The sequence below is a fragment of the Manis javanica genome, chromosome 6, assembly GCF_040802235.1.
Source record: "Manis javanica isolate MJ-LG chromosome 6, MJ_LKY, whole genome shotgun sequence".
Classification (NCBI taxonomy): Eukaryota; Metazoa; Chordata; class Mammalia; order Pholidota; family Manidae; genus Manis; species Manis javanica.
Genome location: NC_133161.1, coordinates 75,563,585 through 75,576,967, shown reverse-complemented (window position 1 = coordinate 75,576,967; position 13,383 = coordinate 75,563,585). Strand labels below are relative to the sequence as shown.

The window sequence follows — 13,383 nt, the reverse complement described above, 5'->3', positions numbered from 1 at the left end:
TAAACAGCCTCCCGGCTGCTCCCCCTCCAATGCGACTCCACCGCTTTGGAGCAGGAGCCTGAGCCAGGCCACGCCCACAGCAACAGCGGAGACAAACTCCATTGCAGCCGGGCAGGAAGCATAAGCCCTGTCTGTGCACAGCTACCCAGCACAAGCCACTAGAGGTCGCTGTTCAACCAGGAGAGAAAGGCCACAAACCAACAAGAAGGGAAGTTCTTCCAGCCATCACTCGTCCCAGCTCTGCAAACTATTCCTATCACCATGAAAAGACAAAATTGCAGGCAAACCAAGATCACAGAGACACCAGAGAAGGAGACAGACCTAACCAGTCTTCCTGAAAAAGAATTCAAAATAAAAATCATAAACATGCTGAGAGAAATGGGATGAAGTCCGGAGGGAGATCACAGATGCCAGAAAGAAGATTACAGAAATGAAACAAACTCTGGAAGGATTTATAAGCAGAATGGATAAGATGCAAGAGGCCATTGATGGAATTGAAACCAGAGAACAGGAACGCATAGAAGCTGACATACAAAGAGATAAAAGGATCTCCAGGAATGAAACAATATTAAGAGAACTGTATGACCAATCCAAAAGGAACAATACCTGTATTATAGGGGTACCAGAAGAAGAAGAGAGAGGAAAAGGGATACAAAGTATCTTGGAAGAAATAAATGCTGAAAACTTCCCCAAACTGGGGGAGGAAATAATCGAACAAACCACGGAAATACACAGAACCCCCAACAGAAAGGATCCAAGGAGGACAACACCAAGACACATAATAATTAAAATGGCAAGGATCAAGGACAAGGAAAGAGTTTTAAAGGCAGCTAGAGAGAAAAAGGTCACCTCTAAAGGAAAACCCATCAGGCTATCATCAGACTTCTCAAAAGAAACCCTACAGGCCAGAAGAGAATGGCATGATATATTTAATACAATGAAACAGAAGGGCCTTGAACCAAGGATACTGTATCCAGCACGACTATCATTTAAATATGATGGCGGGATTAAACAATTCCCAGACAAGCAAAAGCTGAGGGAATTTGCTTCCCACAAACCACCTCTACAGGGCATCCTACAGGGACTGCTCTAGATGGGAGCACCCCTAAAAAGAGCACAGAACAAAACACACAACATATGAAGAATGGAGGAGGAGGAATAAGAAGCGAGAGAGGAAAAGAATCTCCAGACAGTGTATATAACAGCTCAATAAGTGAGCTAAGTTAGGCAGTAAGATACTAAGGAGGCTAACATTGAACATTTGGTAACCACGAATCTAAAGCCTGCAATGGCAATAAGTACATATCTTTCAATAGTTACCCTAAATGTAAATGGACTGAATGCACCAATCAAAAGACACAGAGTAACAGAATGGATAAAAAAGCAAGACCCATCTATATGCTGCTTACAAGAAACTCACCTCAAACCCAAAGACATGCACAGACTAAAAGTCAAGGGATGGAAAAACATATTTCAGGCAAACAACAGCGAGAAGAAAGCAGGGGTTGCAGTACTAATATCAGACAAAATAGACTTCAAAACAAAGAAAGTAACAAGAGATAAAGGACACTACATAATGATAAAGGGCTCAGTCCAACAAGAGGATATAACCATTCTAAATATATATGCACCCAACACAGGAGCACCAACATATGTGAAACAAATACTAACAGAACTAAAGGGGGAAACAGACTGCAATGCATTCATTTTAGGAGACTTCAACACACCACTCACCCCAAAGGATAGATCCACCGGACAGAAAATAAGTAAGGACACGGAGGCACTGAACAACACAGTAGAGCAGATGGACCTAATAGACATATATAGAACTCTACATCCAAAGGCAACAGGATATACATTCTTCTCAAGTGCACAAGGAACATTCTCGAGAATAGACCACATACTAGCCCACAAAAAGAGCCTCAGTAAATTCCAAAATATTGAAATTCTACCAACCAAGTTTTCAGACTACAAAGGTATAAAACTAGAAATAAATTCTACAAAGAAAACAAAAAGGCTCACAAACACATGGAGGCTTAACAACATGCTCCTAAATAATCAATGGAGCAATGAAGAAATTAAAATACAGATCAAGGAATATATAGAATCAAATGACAACAGTAACACAAAGCCCCAACTTCTATGGGACGCAGAGAAAGCAGTCTTAAGAGGAAAGTATATAGCGATCCAGGCGCACTTGAAGAAGCAAGAACAATCCCAAATGAATAGTCTAACATCACAATTATCGAAATTGGAAAAAGAAGAACAAATGAGACCTAAAATCAGCAGAAGGAGGGACATAATAAAGATCAGAGAAGAAATAAACAAAATTGAGAAGAATAAAACAATAGCAAAAATCAATGAAACCAAGAGCTGGTTCTTTGAGAAAATAAACAAAATAGATAAACCTCCAGCCAAACTTATTAAGAGAAAAAGAGAATCAACACCAATCAACAGAATCAGAAATGAGAACGGAAATATCATGACAGACTCTACAGAAATACAAAGAATTATTAAAGACTACTATGAAAACCTATATGCCAACAAGCTGGAAAAACTAGAAGAAATGGACAACTTCCTAGAAAAATACAACCTCTCAAGACTGACCAAGGAAGAAACACAAAAGTTAAACAAACCAATTACGAGCAAAGAAATTGAAATGGAAATCAAAAAACTACCCAAGAACAAAACACCCAGGCCAGACGAATTTACCTTGGAATTTTATCAGACACACAAAGAAGACATAATACCCATTCTCGTTAAAGTTTTCCAAAAAAGAGAACAGGAGGGAATACTCCCTAACTCATTCTATGAAGCCAGCATCACCTTGATACCAAAACCAGGCAAAGACCGCACCAAAAAAGAAAACTACAGACCAATATCCCTGTTAAATGTAGATGCAAAAATACTTAATAAAATATTAGCAAACCAAATTCAAAAGTATATCAAAAGGATCATACACCATGACCAAGTGGGATTCATCCCAGGGATGCAAGGATGGTACAACATTCTAAAATCCATCAACATCATCCACCACATCAACAAAAAGAGAGACAAAAATCACATGATCATCTCCAGAGACGCTGAAAAAGCACTTGACAAAATTCAACATCCATTCATGATAAAAACTCAGCAAAATGGGAATAGAGGGCAAATACCTCAACATAATAAAGGCCATATATCATTTCCTATACACTAACAATGAACCAATAGAGAAATCAGGAAAACAATTCCATTCACAATTGCATCAAAAAGAATAAAATACCTAGGAATAAATCTAACCAAAGAAGTGAATGACCTATACTCTGAAAACTACAAGTCACTCTTAAGAGAAATTAAAGGGGACACTAACAAATGGAAACTCATCTCAAGCTCGTGGCTAGGAAAAATTAATACTGTCAAAATGGCCATCCTGCCCAAAGCAATATACAGATTTGATGCAATCCCTCTCAAATTACCAGCAACATTCTTCAATGAACTGGAACAAATAATTCAAAAATTCATATGGAAACACCAAAGACTCCGAATAGGCAAAGCAATCCTGAGAAAAAAGAATAAAGTAGGGGGGATCTCACTCCCCAACTTCAAGCTCTACTATAAAGCCATAGTGGTCAAGACAATTTGGTACTGGCAGAATAACAGAGCCACAGACCAGTGGAACAGACTAGAAACTCCAGACATTAACCCAAACATATATGGTCAATTAATATTTGATAAAGGAGCCATGGACATACAATGGCGAAATGACAGTGTCTTCAACAGATGGTGCTGGCAAAACTGGACAACTACATGTAGGAGAATGAAACTAGACCATTGTCTAACCCCATATACAAAAGTAAATTCAAAATGGATCAACGACCTGAATGTAAGTCATAAAACCATTAAACTTGTGGAAAAAAACATAGGCAAAAAAATCTTAGACATAAACATGAGTGACCTCTTCTTGAACATATCTCCCTGGGCAAGGAAAACAACAGTAAAAATGAACAACTAGGACTACATTAAGCTGAAAAGCTTCTGTACAGCAAAAGACACCATCAATAGAACAAAAAGGAACCCTACAGTATGGGAGAATATATTCGAAAATGACAGATCGAATAAAGGCTTGACATCCAGAATATATACGGAGCTCACACACTTCAACCAACAAAAGACAAATAACCCAATTAAAAAATGGGCAGAGGAACTGAACAGACAGTTCTCCAAAAAAGAAATACAGATGGCCAACAGACACATGAAAAGATGCTCCACATCGCTAATTATCAGAGAAATGCAAATTAAAACTACAATGAGGTATCACCTCACACCAGTAAGGATGGCTGCCATCCAAAAGACAAACAACAACAAATGCTGGCGAGGCTGTGGACAAAGGGGAACCCTCCTATACTGCTGGTGGGAATGTAAATTAGTTCAACCATTGTGGAAAGCAGTATGGAGGTTCATCAAAATGCTCAAAACAGACTTACCATTTGACCCAGGAATTCCACTCCTAGGAATTTACCCTAGGAATGCAGCAATCAAGTTTGAGAAAGACAGATGCACCCCTATGTTTATCGCAGCACTATTTACAATAGCCAAGAATTGGAAGCAACCTAAATGTCCATCGGTAGATGAATGAATAAAGAAGATGTGGTACATATACACAATGAAATACTACTCAGCCATAAGAAGAGGGCAAATCCTACCATTTGCAGCAATATGGATGGAGCTGGAGGGTATTATGGTCAGTGAAATAAGCCAAGCGGAGAAAGAGAAGTACCAAATGATTTCACTCATCTGTGGAGTATAAGAACAAAGGAAAAACCGAAGGAACAAAACAGCAGCGGAATCACAGAACCCAAGAATGGACTCACAGGTACCAAAGGGAAAGGGACTGGGGAGGATGGGTGGGTAGGGAGGGATAAGGGGGGGGGAGAAGAAAGGGGGTATTAAGATTAGCATGCATGGGGGGGTGGGAGAAAGGGGAGGGCTGTACAACACAGAGAAGACAAGTAGTGATGTTACAACATTTTGCTATGTTGATGGACAGTGACTGTAAGGTGGTTTATAGGGGGGAAGTGGTATAAGGGAGAGCCTAGTAAACGTAATATTCTTTATGTAAGTGTAGTTTAAAGATAACAAAAAAAAAGAGAGAAAGAGAGGGGGGATTACTCCCTGATAGGATAAAACTAACTGTAAATCAACGATTAATGCATGCTTTAAATATCCTTAATTTTGATCACTTAAAGGGTGTCAGATGATCGGCTATGGAGGTACACTTTTCTGATAATATCCCTTTCTCTTAAAAAAAATAAAAGTAAAAAAAAAAGTAGTTCCTGTGTGATGACCTCCAATGAGTTCTACACAATGGTATGAAGGGCATATCAAAGTGTGAGCAAAGGGTCTGTTCGTGTTTATACAGAGGATCAAAGCCTAATTTCTGGCTACCCAGAAAATGAACTAAGATACAATATGAAGAAGAACTTCCAACATCAGCACTCTCTGGAAGAGTCATACCAGAAGATGATCATCCAAAAACCTCAACAAAGATCCAGGCGATGCTGCAGTTGTAGCTGCATCCATCCCACAGGTTCCTGGACTTGCCATTGGAATGAAGAAGGAGATATCTAAGCTGGCCTGTGCATACAGTAAAACAACAAATTTGACTGGATCTATACTGTAGGAACTCAACCAAGAATTAGGAGAAGTGCAAGTTGCAGTGCTCCAAAATCTTGCGACTACAGACTATCTACTGTTAAAAGAACATATGGGATGTGAGCAGTTCCCAGGAATGGGTTGTTTTAATTTGTCTGATTTCTCTCAGACTGTTCAAGTACAGTTGGACAATATCCACCATATCATAGATAAGTTTTCACAAATGCCTAGGGTGCCTAACTGGTTTTCTTGGTTTCACTGGAGATGGCTGGTAATTATAGGTCTGCTTTGGTTATGTAACTGTATTCCTATTATGTTAATGTGTGTGCACAATTTAATTAATAGTTTAAAACCTATACATGCTTAAGTTACTCTACAAGAAGATATGTCAAAGAAATAATCAATCTTCCCATGTTTTCTTCTGTCTGCTACCTCTATAGCTTTTCTTCTTCCTTCCTAATTACAACCCTTAAATAGAATTCATGACTCACATTGAATTTACCGAGTATCATAATTCCTCCAAGTGGCAAAGATACCTCAAAACAAATGCTGGGCATAGAAACCACAGGGCATAAATCTGCAAAGAAGTAAAAAGCTAACCTTTTCAAACAATATTGCTTCTCTCTCACTTACCAACTTTACATCTTCCTGTATGGCCCCGGAATATGACTGGTTAGCCAGAGACGGGTAAGATTCCTCAAGGGAGGAACAACCTAAGACAGGCACAGTTACAGGGGGGCCATCAGGTGAGAAATTGGGGATCAACAGAGGTGAGGCTTAGAACCTCACCCCCTTGTTTTGAGAGAAATCTTCTGCATCCGTGGATGTTTTATTGCCCTTGTCTAGCTCGGATTAACACATAGTCTACAGGCACACACCTGATCATCTACAATTGCTCTCTTACAACACTAAACTATGTTTTCTACCTTTATCTTGCATCTACCTACCACTTCAGCATTTTATTAAAAATAATAATAATAATAATAAAGGGAGAAATGTGGGATCCACATATAAATCACGTATAAAAATGAAATGAATATTCATATTTGACCTGATTCTTTATCGTTCATGATGCGTGATCAAAACCAAAAGTTTCTGTGATGACTTCCCTTGTACTGTTCACCATGTAAGAACTTATTCACTATGTAAGAATTCGTTCACCATGTAAGAACTTGTTCATTATGCTTCAGAAGATTGGAGACTGACGAGAATTAGGCTTGGGGTGGATTAATGATTGTGCATTGAGCATTGACTCCCGTATACAGAATTTTATTGTTCTTAACAACCATTTGATCAATAAATATGAGATGCCCTCTCAAAAAAAAAAAACGCTAAAAAAAAAATTAGTGTTTACTTAAGAGGCAACAAAAACATGTAAAATAGGAATCTGTTCTTCCATTCTACTTTGGGAAGGCAAGTTACAGAGCACCTGGTCAGGTCATAAATAGGAAAAGACAAAGAGAACATTTCTTCTTCTCCTTGATTTCTTCTGTTTCTGGTCTCCAAAATCTTCCTTCCTAATTACATTTACCCTAACATAAAAACCACTGAAGAAAAGGACAAGAGCATTTGGTGTATTTTTGAACTATGGACCATATATCACACCTGCTAAGTGGAAAAAAATTACAGTTAATGTCACCAGAATTATATATACTAGGTTTGATAATTCAAATTAACATATTCCTTCAAATGAAAATATTAAAAGGGAATTATTAAAAAATTAAACACAAAGTTGCAGGCTCTATGTCATAAATATTAATGCAACAAGAAACAAGTCCATGTTTATAGTCTAACTAAAGGACATTCACAGACCCTACTTAGGAATGCCTAATGTTTTATAATGAAGTTTGATGATGAGAATTTAGGAATGGGATTGACTGCTACTTTTGGGTGTACAGCTAACTTTATAACCTTAGGCAATGTTTACAATATATGCCTCAAAATTCACTAATCTCAAAAAAAAAAAAAAAGATAAATTAGGAAGAAATGAGGCAGAGAGGGGTAAGATATTAGTTGGGATATTTACATTCAGCTTTACTAGTTGATTGTATTTATTCATATAACAGCTAGTTAGTAGAGAATTAAAACTATCTAGAAAAGATAAAGTATATGTATCACAATACCACTCATTATTGTAGTAAAATAAAGTTAATGAACACCAAATTCTTAATTTCTGAACATGAACAAAAAAGTTATGCTGTGCACCAAAACAGGCCTGTTTGTTCAAACGTCCCATCTTCAAGAGTACCTGTGAGCATGTTTGAGTTTTGGCCAATTCCAAGGAATTTAGCTGTTGCAATGTTACCTGTACTTTTTTGTATGTCTGGAGCACTAAACCAACATGTAGGTTGATTGTGCAAATGATGTGATTTTTGGTAAACATCTACTTTGCTTTTGGAGGCCTGGAGTTTTGGTAATCACAGCTGGTCATAAGGCAGAATGTGCCTTCATCACCAGCTCCCAAGCCCTAGGCCCTGAAATCCAAGCACATCCTCAGGTAGAAACACTTGGCACAATCCACTGCAGCTCCGTGCTGAAAGAAAGAACCTGTTCTATGTGATGTCACAAGGAAGGACCCTGGAAGCCTATACCTGGTCCTATTGTATCTTGTTCCCATACTGATTCTGCTTTGTACCTCCTGCTGTAATAAACCACAGACATAAGCATAACCTACTTTAGGTCCTGTGGGTCCTCCCAGGAAATCATCAAATGTATGGGTGACTGTGGGATTCACAAAACAATGCTTCAGAAAATGAAAAAGCTGTAATATTAAAAATGCATGATTTTGTCTAACCATGCTGATTATAAGGAAAAACAAAACAACCAACATCATTTAGTAAGAAAATTATTAAATTTCAACTTACAAGGTAGGGGGAAGGCCACTCCACAGGGATTTAATGCCCTCATTTCGAATGATTTTCAAAATGGCATCCTAAAATTATAATAGAACAAAGTAGTCAAAATAGATCCCTGAACCTGATATATAAAATGTTTATAGTGATAACTGGCTGATAATTTGATTCTTACAAGCACTTATTTCTAAAATTTGAGTTTCTCAGATTTGTTATGTCCATTCTTTTTAAAAAAAGGCATCTTCTTCAGCTTCAAATACAAGCAGAACATTTCTGGATGATACTTTCTACTTATGGAATAAAAATCTGTATTACTCAGTCTTGGATTATTCTACTTAGGGCTTAGAAGCCAAATTTTTCAAGAATTATTATAAAAAGGAAGTGGAGCAATGACAGAGAATCAAATTAACTCTCTTGACCAATTATGAAATCTGAGAGAATATTATTTCAACCCAATATTTGAAATCTCTGGAGAGGAACCAAAAGCAGGCAGAAACTAGAGGCAACTGTGCTGTTAAAAGACAAAGTGCAATGAGTGAGATTTGAAGGTTGGAGCTTTTTACCAGTACAGTACCAAACAACAGCACATTTACTTCCTTGAGATGGCAAATATAAAATTCAGACTGATAGAATAATCAGAACGTTAGGAGGACATCCTGGAAAAGAAGGCACTACAGAGGACATAAACCCCAAAGTCTGCATGCAAAATCAGTCACAAAACTTGGTTCTCCACTAAATTATGCAACCAGGGGAAAACAACAGAGTCCTGACAAAAAAAAACCCAGCAGCTGAAGGCTAAATGAAAACTGCAGCTGAAGTCCACCACAGGGGAACTTGAGTTTGACGTGAAAACAAAGTTAACTGCCTTCTAGAACAAAATGGACCCCTTATTAGAACATAAAAGATTCCAGAGTCTTCACAGACTCCAAGAAGGGACGAGCGGTTACCAATGGGGAGGGCTTGGTGAGGGTGGGTGGGGAGGGAGGGAGAGGGGGACTGAGGGGTATCATGATTAGTACACATGGTGTGTGGAGGGGTCACGGTGAAGACAGTGTAGCACAGAGAAGACAAGGAGTCACTTTGTGGCCTCTTACTACACTGATGGACAGTGACTACAATGGGGTATGGGGGGCAACTTGATAACATGGGTGAACAGTAACCACAATGTTTTTCATGTGAAACCTTCATAAGAGTGTATATCAGTGATACCTTAATTAAAAAAAGATTCCAGAATCTTTGTGATGCATCACTCATAATGTCTATTATCCAATCAAAATTCATTAAGTATAAAAAGAAATAAGAAAATGTGCCCATACTCAAAGAAAAAGTAGTCAATAACACCAACACTGAGATGATTCAGGTGATGTAATTAGCAGAGAACTCTATTATAAATATCAAGAACTTAAAAGATGACATGCATAATGAAGGAACAAACCTGGAATTTCAACAAGGTAACAGGTACCACATAAAACAGTCAAATGTAAATTCGGAAACTGAAATAAAAAATTCACTAAGTGGGCTTAACAGCAGAATGTAAACAACAAAGAAAGAATCATTGGACTTGAAAATAGACCTTATTCAATCTGAAGAAGGGAGAGATGTAACAGGTGACAGCTTGGACTTGCAGTGGGCATCTGAAGTGGGAGCAGTCCTGTGGGATTGAGCACTTAGCCTTGGGAGCTGATATAACTCCAGATAGTGTCAGAATTGAGTTAAATTGTAGGATACCCAGTTGGTGTCTGCTAATAACTGGAGAACTGCTTGGTGTGTGGGGAAAGAGCTCACATATCTGGTTCAGAAGTATTGTAGGTAGAGTGTTCAGCTAAAATGATGAGTAGGCTCTTTTACACTTACTTTCACACAAAAACTTGTGAATGAATGTATGTAGCAGCTTTATTCAGATAGCTAAAAACTGGAAACATCCAGAAAACAAACTGGGATACACCCGTGCCAAAGAACACTACTAAGCAATAAAAGGGAACAAACTTGATAAATGCAACAACTTGGATGAATCTCCAGATTATGCCAAGTGAAAAGTGCCAATCCCAAAATGTTATATATTTATGATTCCATTTACATAACATTCCTGAAAGGATAAAATTGTATGAGTGGAGAACACACTAGTGGTTGCCAGGAGTTAAGGAGCAGTTGAGAACATAAAGGACATGGCTATAGAAGGGAACCCGGAGGAATCCTCCTGGTGATGGACTTGTTCTGTGTGATAACTGTACCAGTGTCAATGTCCTGGCCTTGGAATTGTACTGGTAAGATGTTACCACTGGGGGAAAGTAGGAAAAGGATGGGATCTGTCTGTATATTTCTCTTAAAATTGCATCTGATTTACAGTTAACACAAAATAAAAAAGGTTTAATTAAGAAAGTCTACTCCTCTTTTCCTCTTTACATTAAAAAATGCACTAACAGATAAAAACAAAGTTCACAGCAAGTTAAAAGCAAACAAGAACTTCCTTTTTCCTGCTTCAGTATTTACATTCTAACTGTAGATAAATGTGCTAGCTATATGACGGACTTTTTACTCTCCTCCAATTGGAAATCTTTCATATTTAAGATTAAATAAAAAAAGAGAAAACACACTGGGATTATAAATAATGTATCTCTCCTTACCAATGTACCCTGGAAACATCCAGGCTTCCTATACCATGCTTTGTTGCTTTCCTCTTCACAGACACACAGGTGATCCATAAGTCCATTACTATAAACAAAACATTTTCCTAACAAGGAAGATTCCAAGAGTCAACAATTACTTCACACAACTGTATTTTTACAGATGAACAAATTCAAAGTACAATGAGTGGACTAGAAAATTATAGGACATATAACCTTATCTCTATCTTCCAGGATGAAACATACCTAATTTGATTTGCTTAGTGACATGGCACTGGGCTCTAAACTCAGTGGTGAGAGGTAATTGAGAAAATTAGTGGATTTTGTTTTCAGAACTGTAGTAAGCAAATGAGCACAGAAATAAATTCTTGTAGGTTATGTGAGAGAATGCAGAGGGCAGACAAAGGAGGAAAACCTGTTTTGAAAAGAGAACATGTGAGTATGTCTTCTCTATCTGACCAGAAGAAAACTGTGATATGAAGGAAAACACAGACAAAAATATATTATGAAATTTAATATGTATCTGAAACTTACTAAAAGAGTACATCTGAAAAGTTCTTCCTCATAAGAAAAAATTAACTACATGAGGTGATAATGTTGACTAAACTTACTTCGGGGATCATTCACAATATATACATGTATCAAATTATTCTGTTGTATACATAAAACTAATATGTTGTATGTTGATTATCTGTCAATTAAGAAAAGAACTTCATGAAAGAAGTTCTTCTCAATTGCTGTAAATAATGCTGTGCTTTGTCCCTTTCTCTGTATTTGTACTGCTCAAACCAGATATTCATCAGGTCCACCTAATTTACTGTAACTTTTTCTCATCCCAACTCCTTCCCATTACTGGACTCACATTTGCTGCAAAAATTGTCTTCTCTTTCCACCATAAATGAATCTGTGAGTTTCATACTATGTAAGTCTAAGTGCCTCCTTCTGCTTTTAAGGCTTTGTTTAGTGTGTAGGAAACTACTATCAGTCTCCTTTTACCATCCATCTATCCTTTCATTCATCTGAAATATGCCTGTTGTTCATTCCATCTCACTGCTATGCATTCAACACATGGCATTTATGTCTAAGCCAACTTTAAACATATTTGAAATGCCACTATCTTTATAAACCTGTCAAAGATAGATCAAGGTACTGTTACTTTCCCTGTCTAATAAAAATATATAACTATTCTTCTAAAATTCCATATAAACTATACAGTCCAACAATTAACCAACCTACCTGATACAATAATTAATTTCCTATCACTGGATTCAAGCAACTGTTAGATGACTGTTCTAGGATGGGCACAGCTCTTCAACAAGAAGGAAGCTAGTCTCTAAGTTTCCTTACAAGTATAATTCTGCTCTTATTTATATACTCAAATACAAATTCATCCTCTGCTTCAGTTAGTAGATTCAGAAAAGTGTTATATGTGATATATATACATATATGTTTTCTGCCTACAACTCCTCATGTACAACTAAGTTATGAAAAAATGTTTCTGTATGAGAATAAAGAGACATCAACTTTTTTAAAAGTGACAAAAAGACGATAATATTATTTAAACAAAAATGAATGCAGTAACATTTAAAAATCTAATGCAATGTATTCAGGATAGCCAGTACAAATACCTTTAGGGAATGGGTTGTTTTGAGCTTGGAGTCGAATTTTAACAACATCAAGGGGTGTCACTATGAAGATACATAAATTTCAATTAGTAAGTAATACCTGTAAATTATATAGGTGTTAGTCCAAAGTGTACAAAATACATCAAATCAAATCTTTTATCATGACTATGAGTAAATTTATTTATAATCAAGTGGTTTTGAATGTAACATTCTAATTTTTTGCCCTTGAATTTTGTTTAAAGAGGATCAATGAGAAGACAACGTGATTACTTCTCTCATGAATACTAAACTGCCATTTACAATATATCTACAACAACAGTTCATTAACATTAAAATACTAGTGATTATAGCTGGCCCTGGAATGAGGATGTGGGGGTGGGAGCACTGATCCCTGCAGTCAGAAATCTTTTTGACTTCCTAAAAACTTAACTATTACTAGCCTACTGTATATAAAATGAGTCAATTAACTTCAGATGCAACAAAGGGTAGAAAAGAAGAAAAGAAATGGGAGGGTTGTAGGGTCCAACAGAGAAAAGAGAGCAAGCAGAGGGTGAATTAGCTGTTTCACTTGTCTCTACCAGGGCTGACTGCAGGTGGATCAGGCCCAGGCTGGAAGGGGTGTACTTTGAAGCAGCAAAGGTTTCCTGC

At 37.3% G+C, this 13,383-nt stretch overlaps 1 protein-coding gene across 6 annotated transcripts in view; it reads right to left on the bottom strand.

Annotated features, from left to right (window-relative positions):
- The window catches only part of SLC25A40 (solute carrier family 25 member 40), a 54,048-nt gene that overhangs the window by 13,823 nt on the left and 26,842 nt on the right, over positions 1-13,383 (bottom strand). For 5 of the 6 annotated variants that reach the window (XM_017667595.3, XM_036990709.2, XM_036990711.2 and 2 more), the window contains 3 exons: positions 12,739-12,798; positions 11,111-11,217; positions 8,499-8,566 (listed from right to left, as the gene is read on the bottom strand). In XM_017667595.3, coding sequence (XP_017523084.2) covers positions 8,499-8,566; positions 11,111-11,217; positions 12,739-12,798 — 235 coding nt within the window. The remainder of the gene's footprint in view (positions 1-8,498; positions 8,567-11,110; positions 11,218-12,738; positions 12,799-13,383) is intronic. The other variant, XM_036990714.2, reaches the window with a different exon arrangement.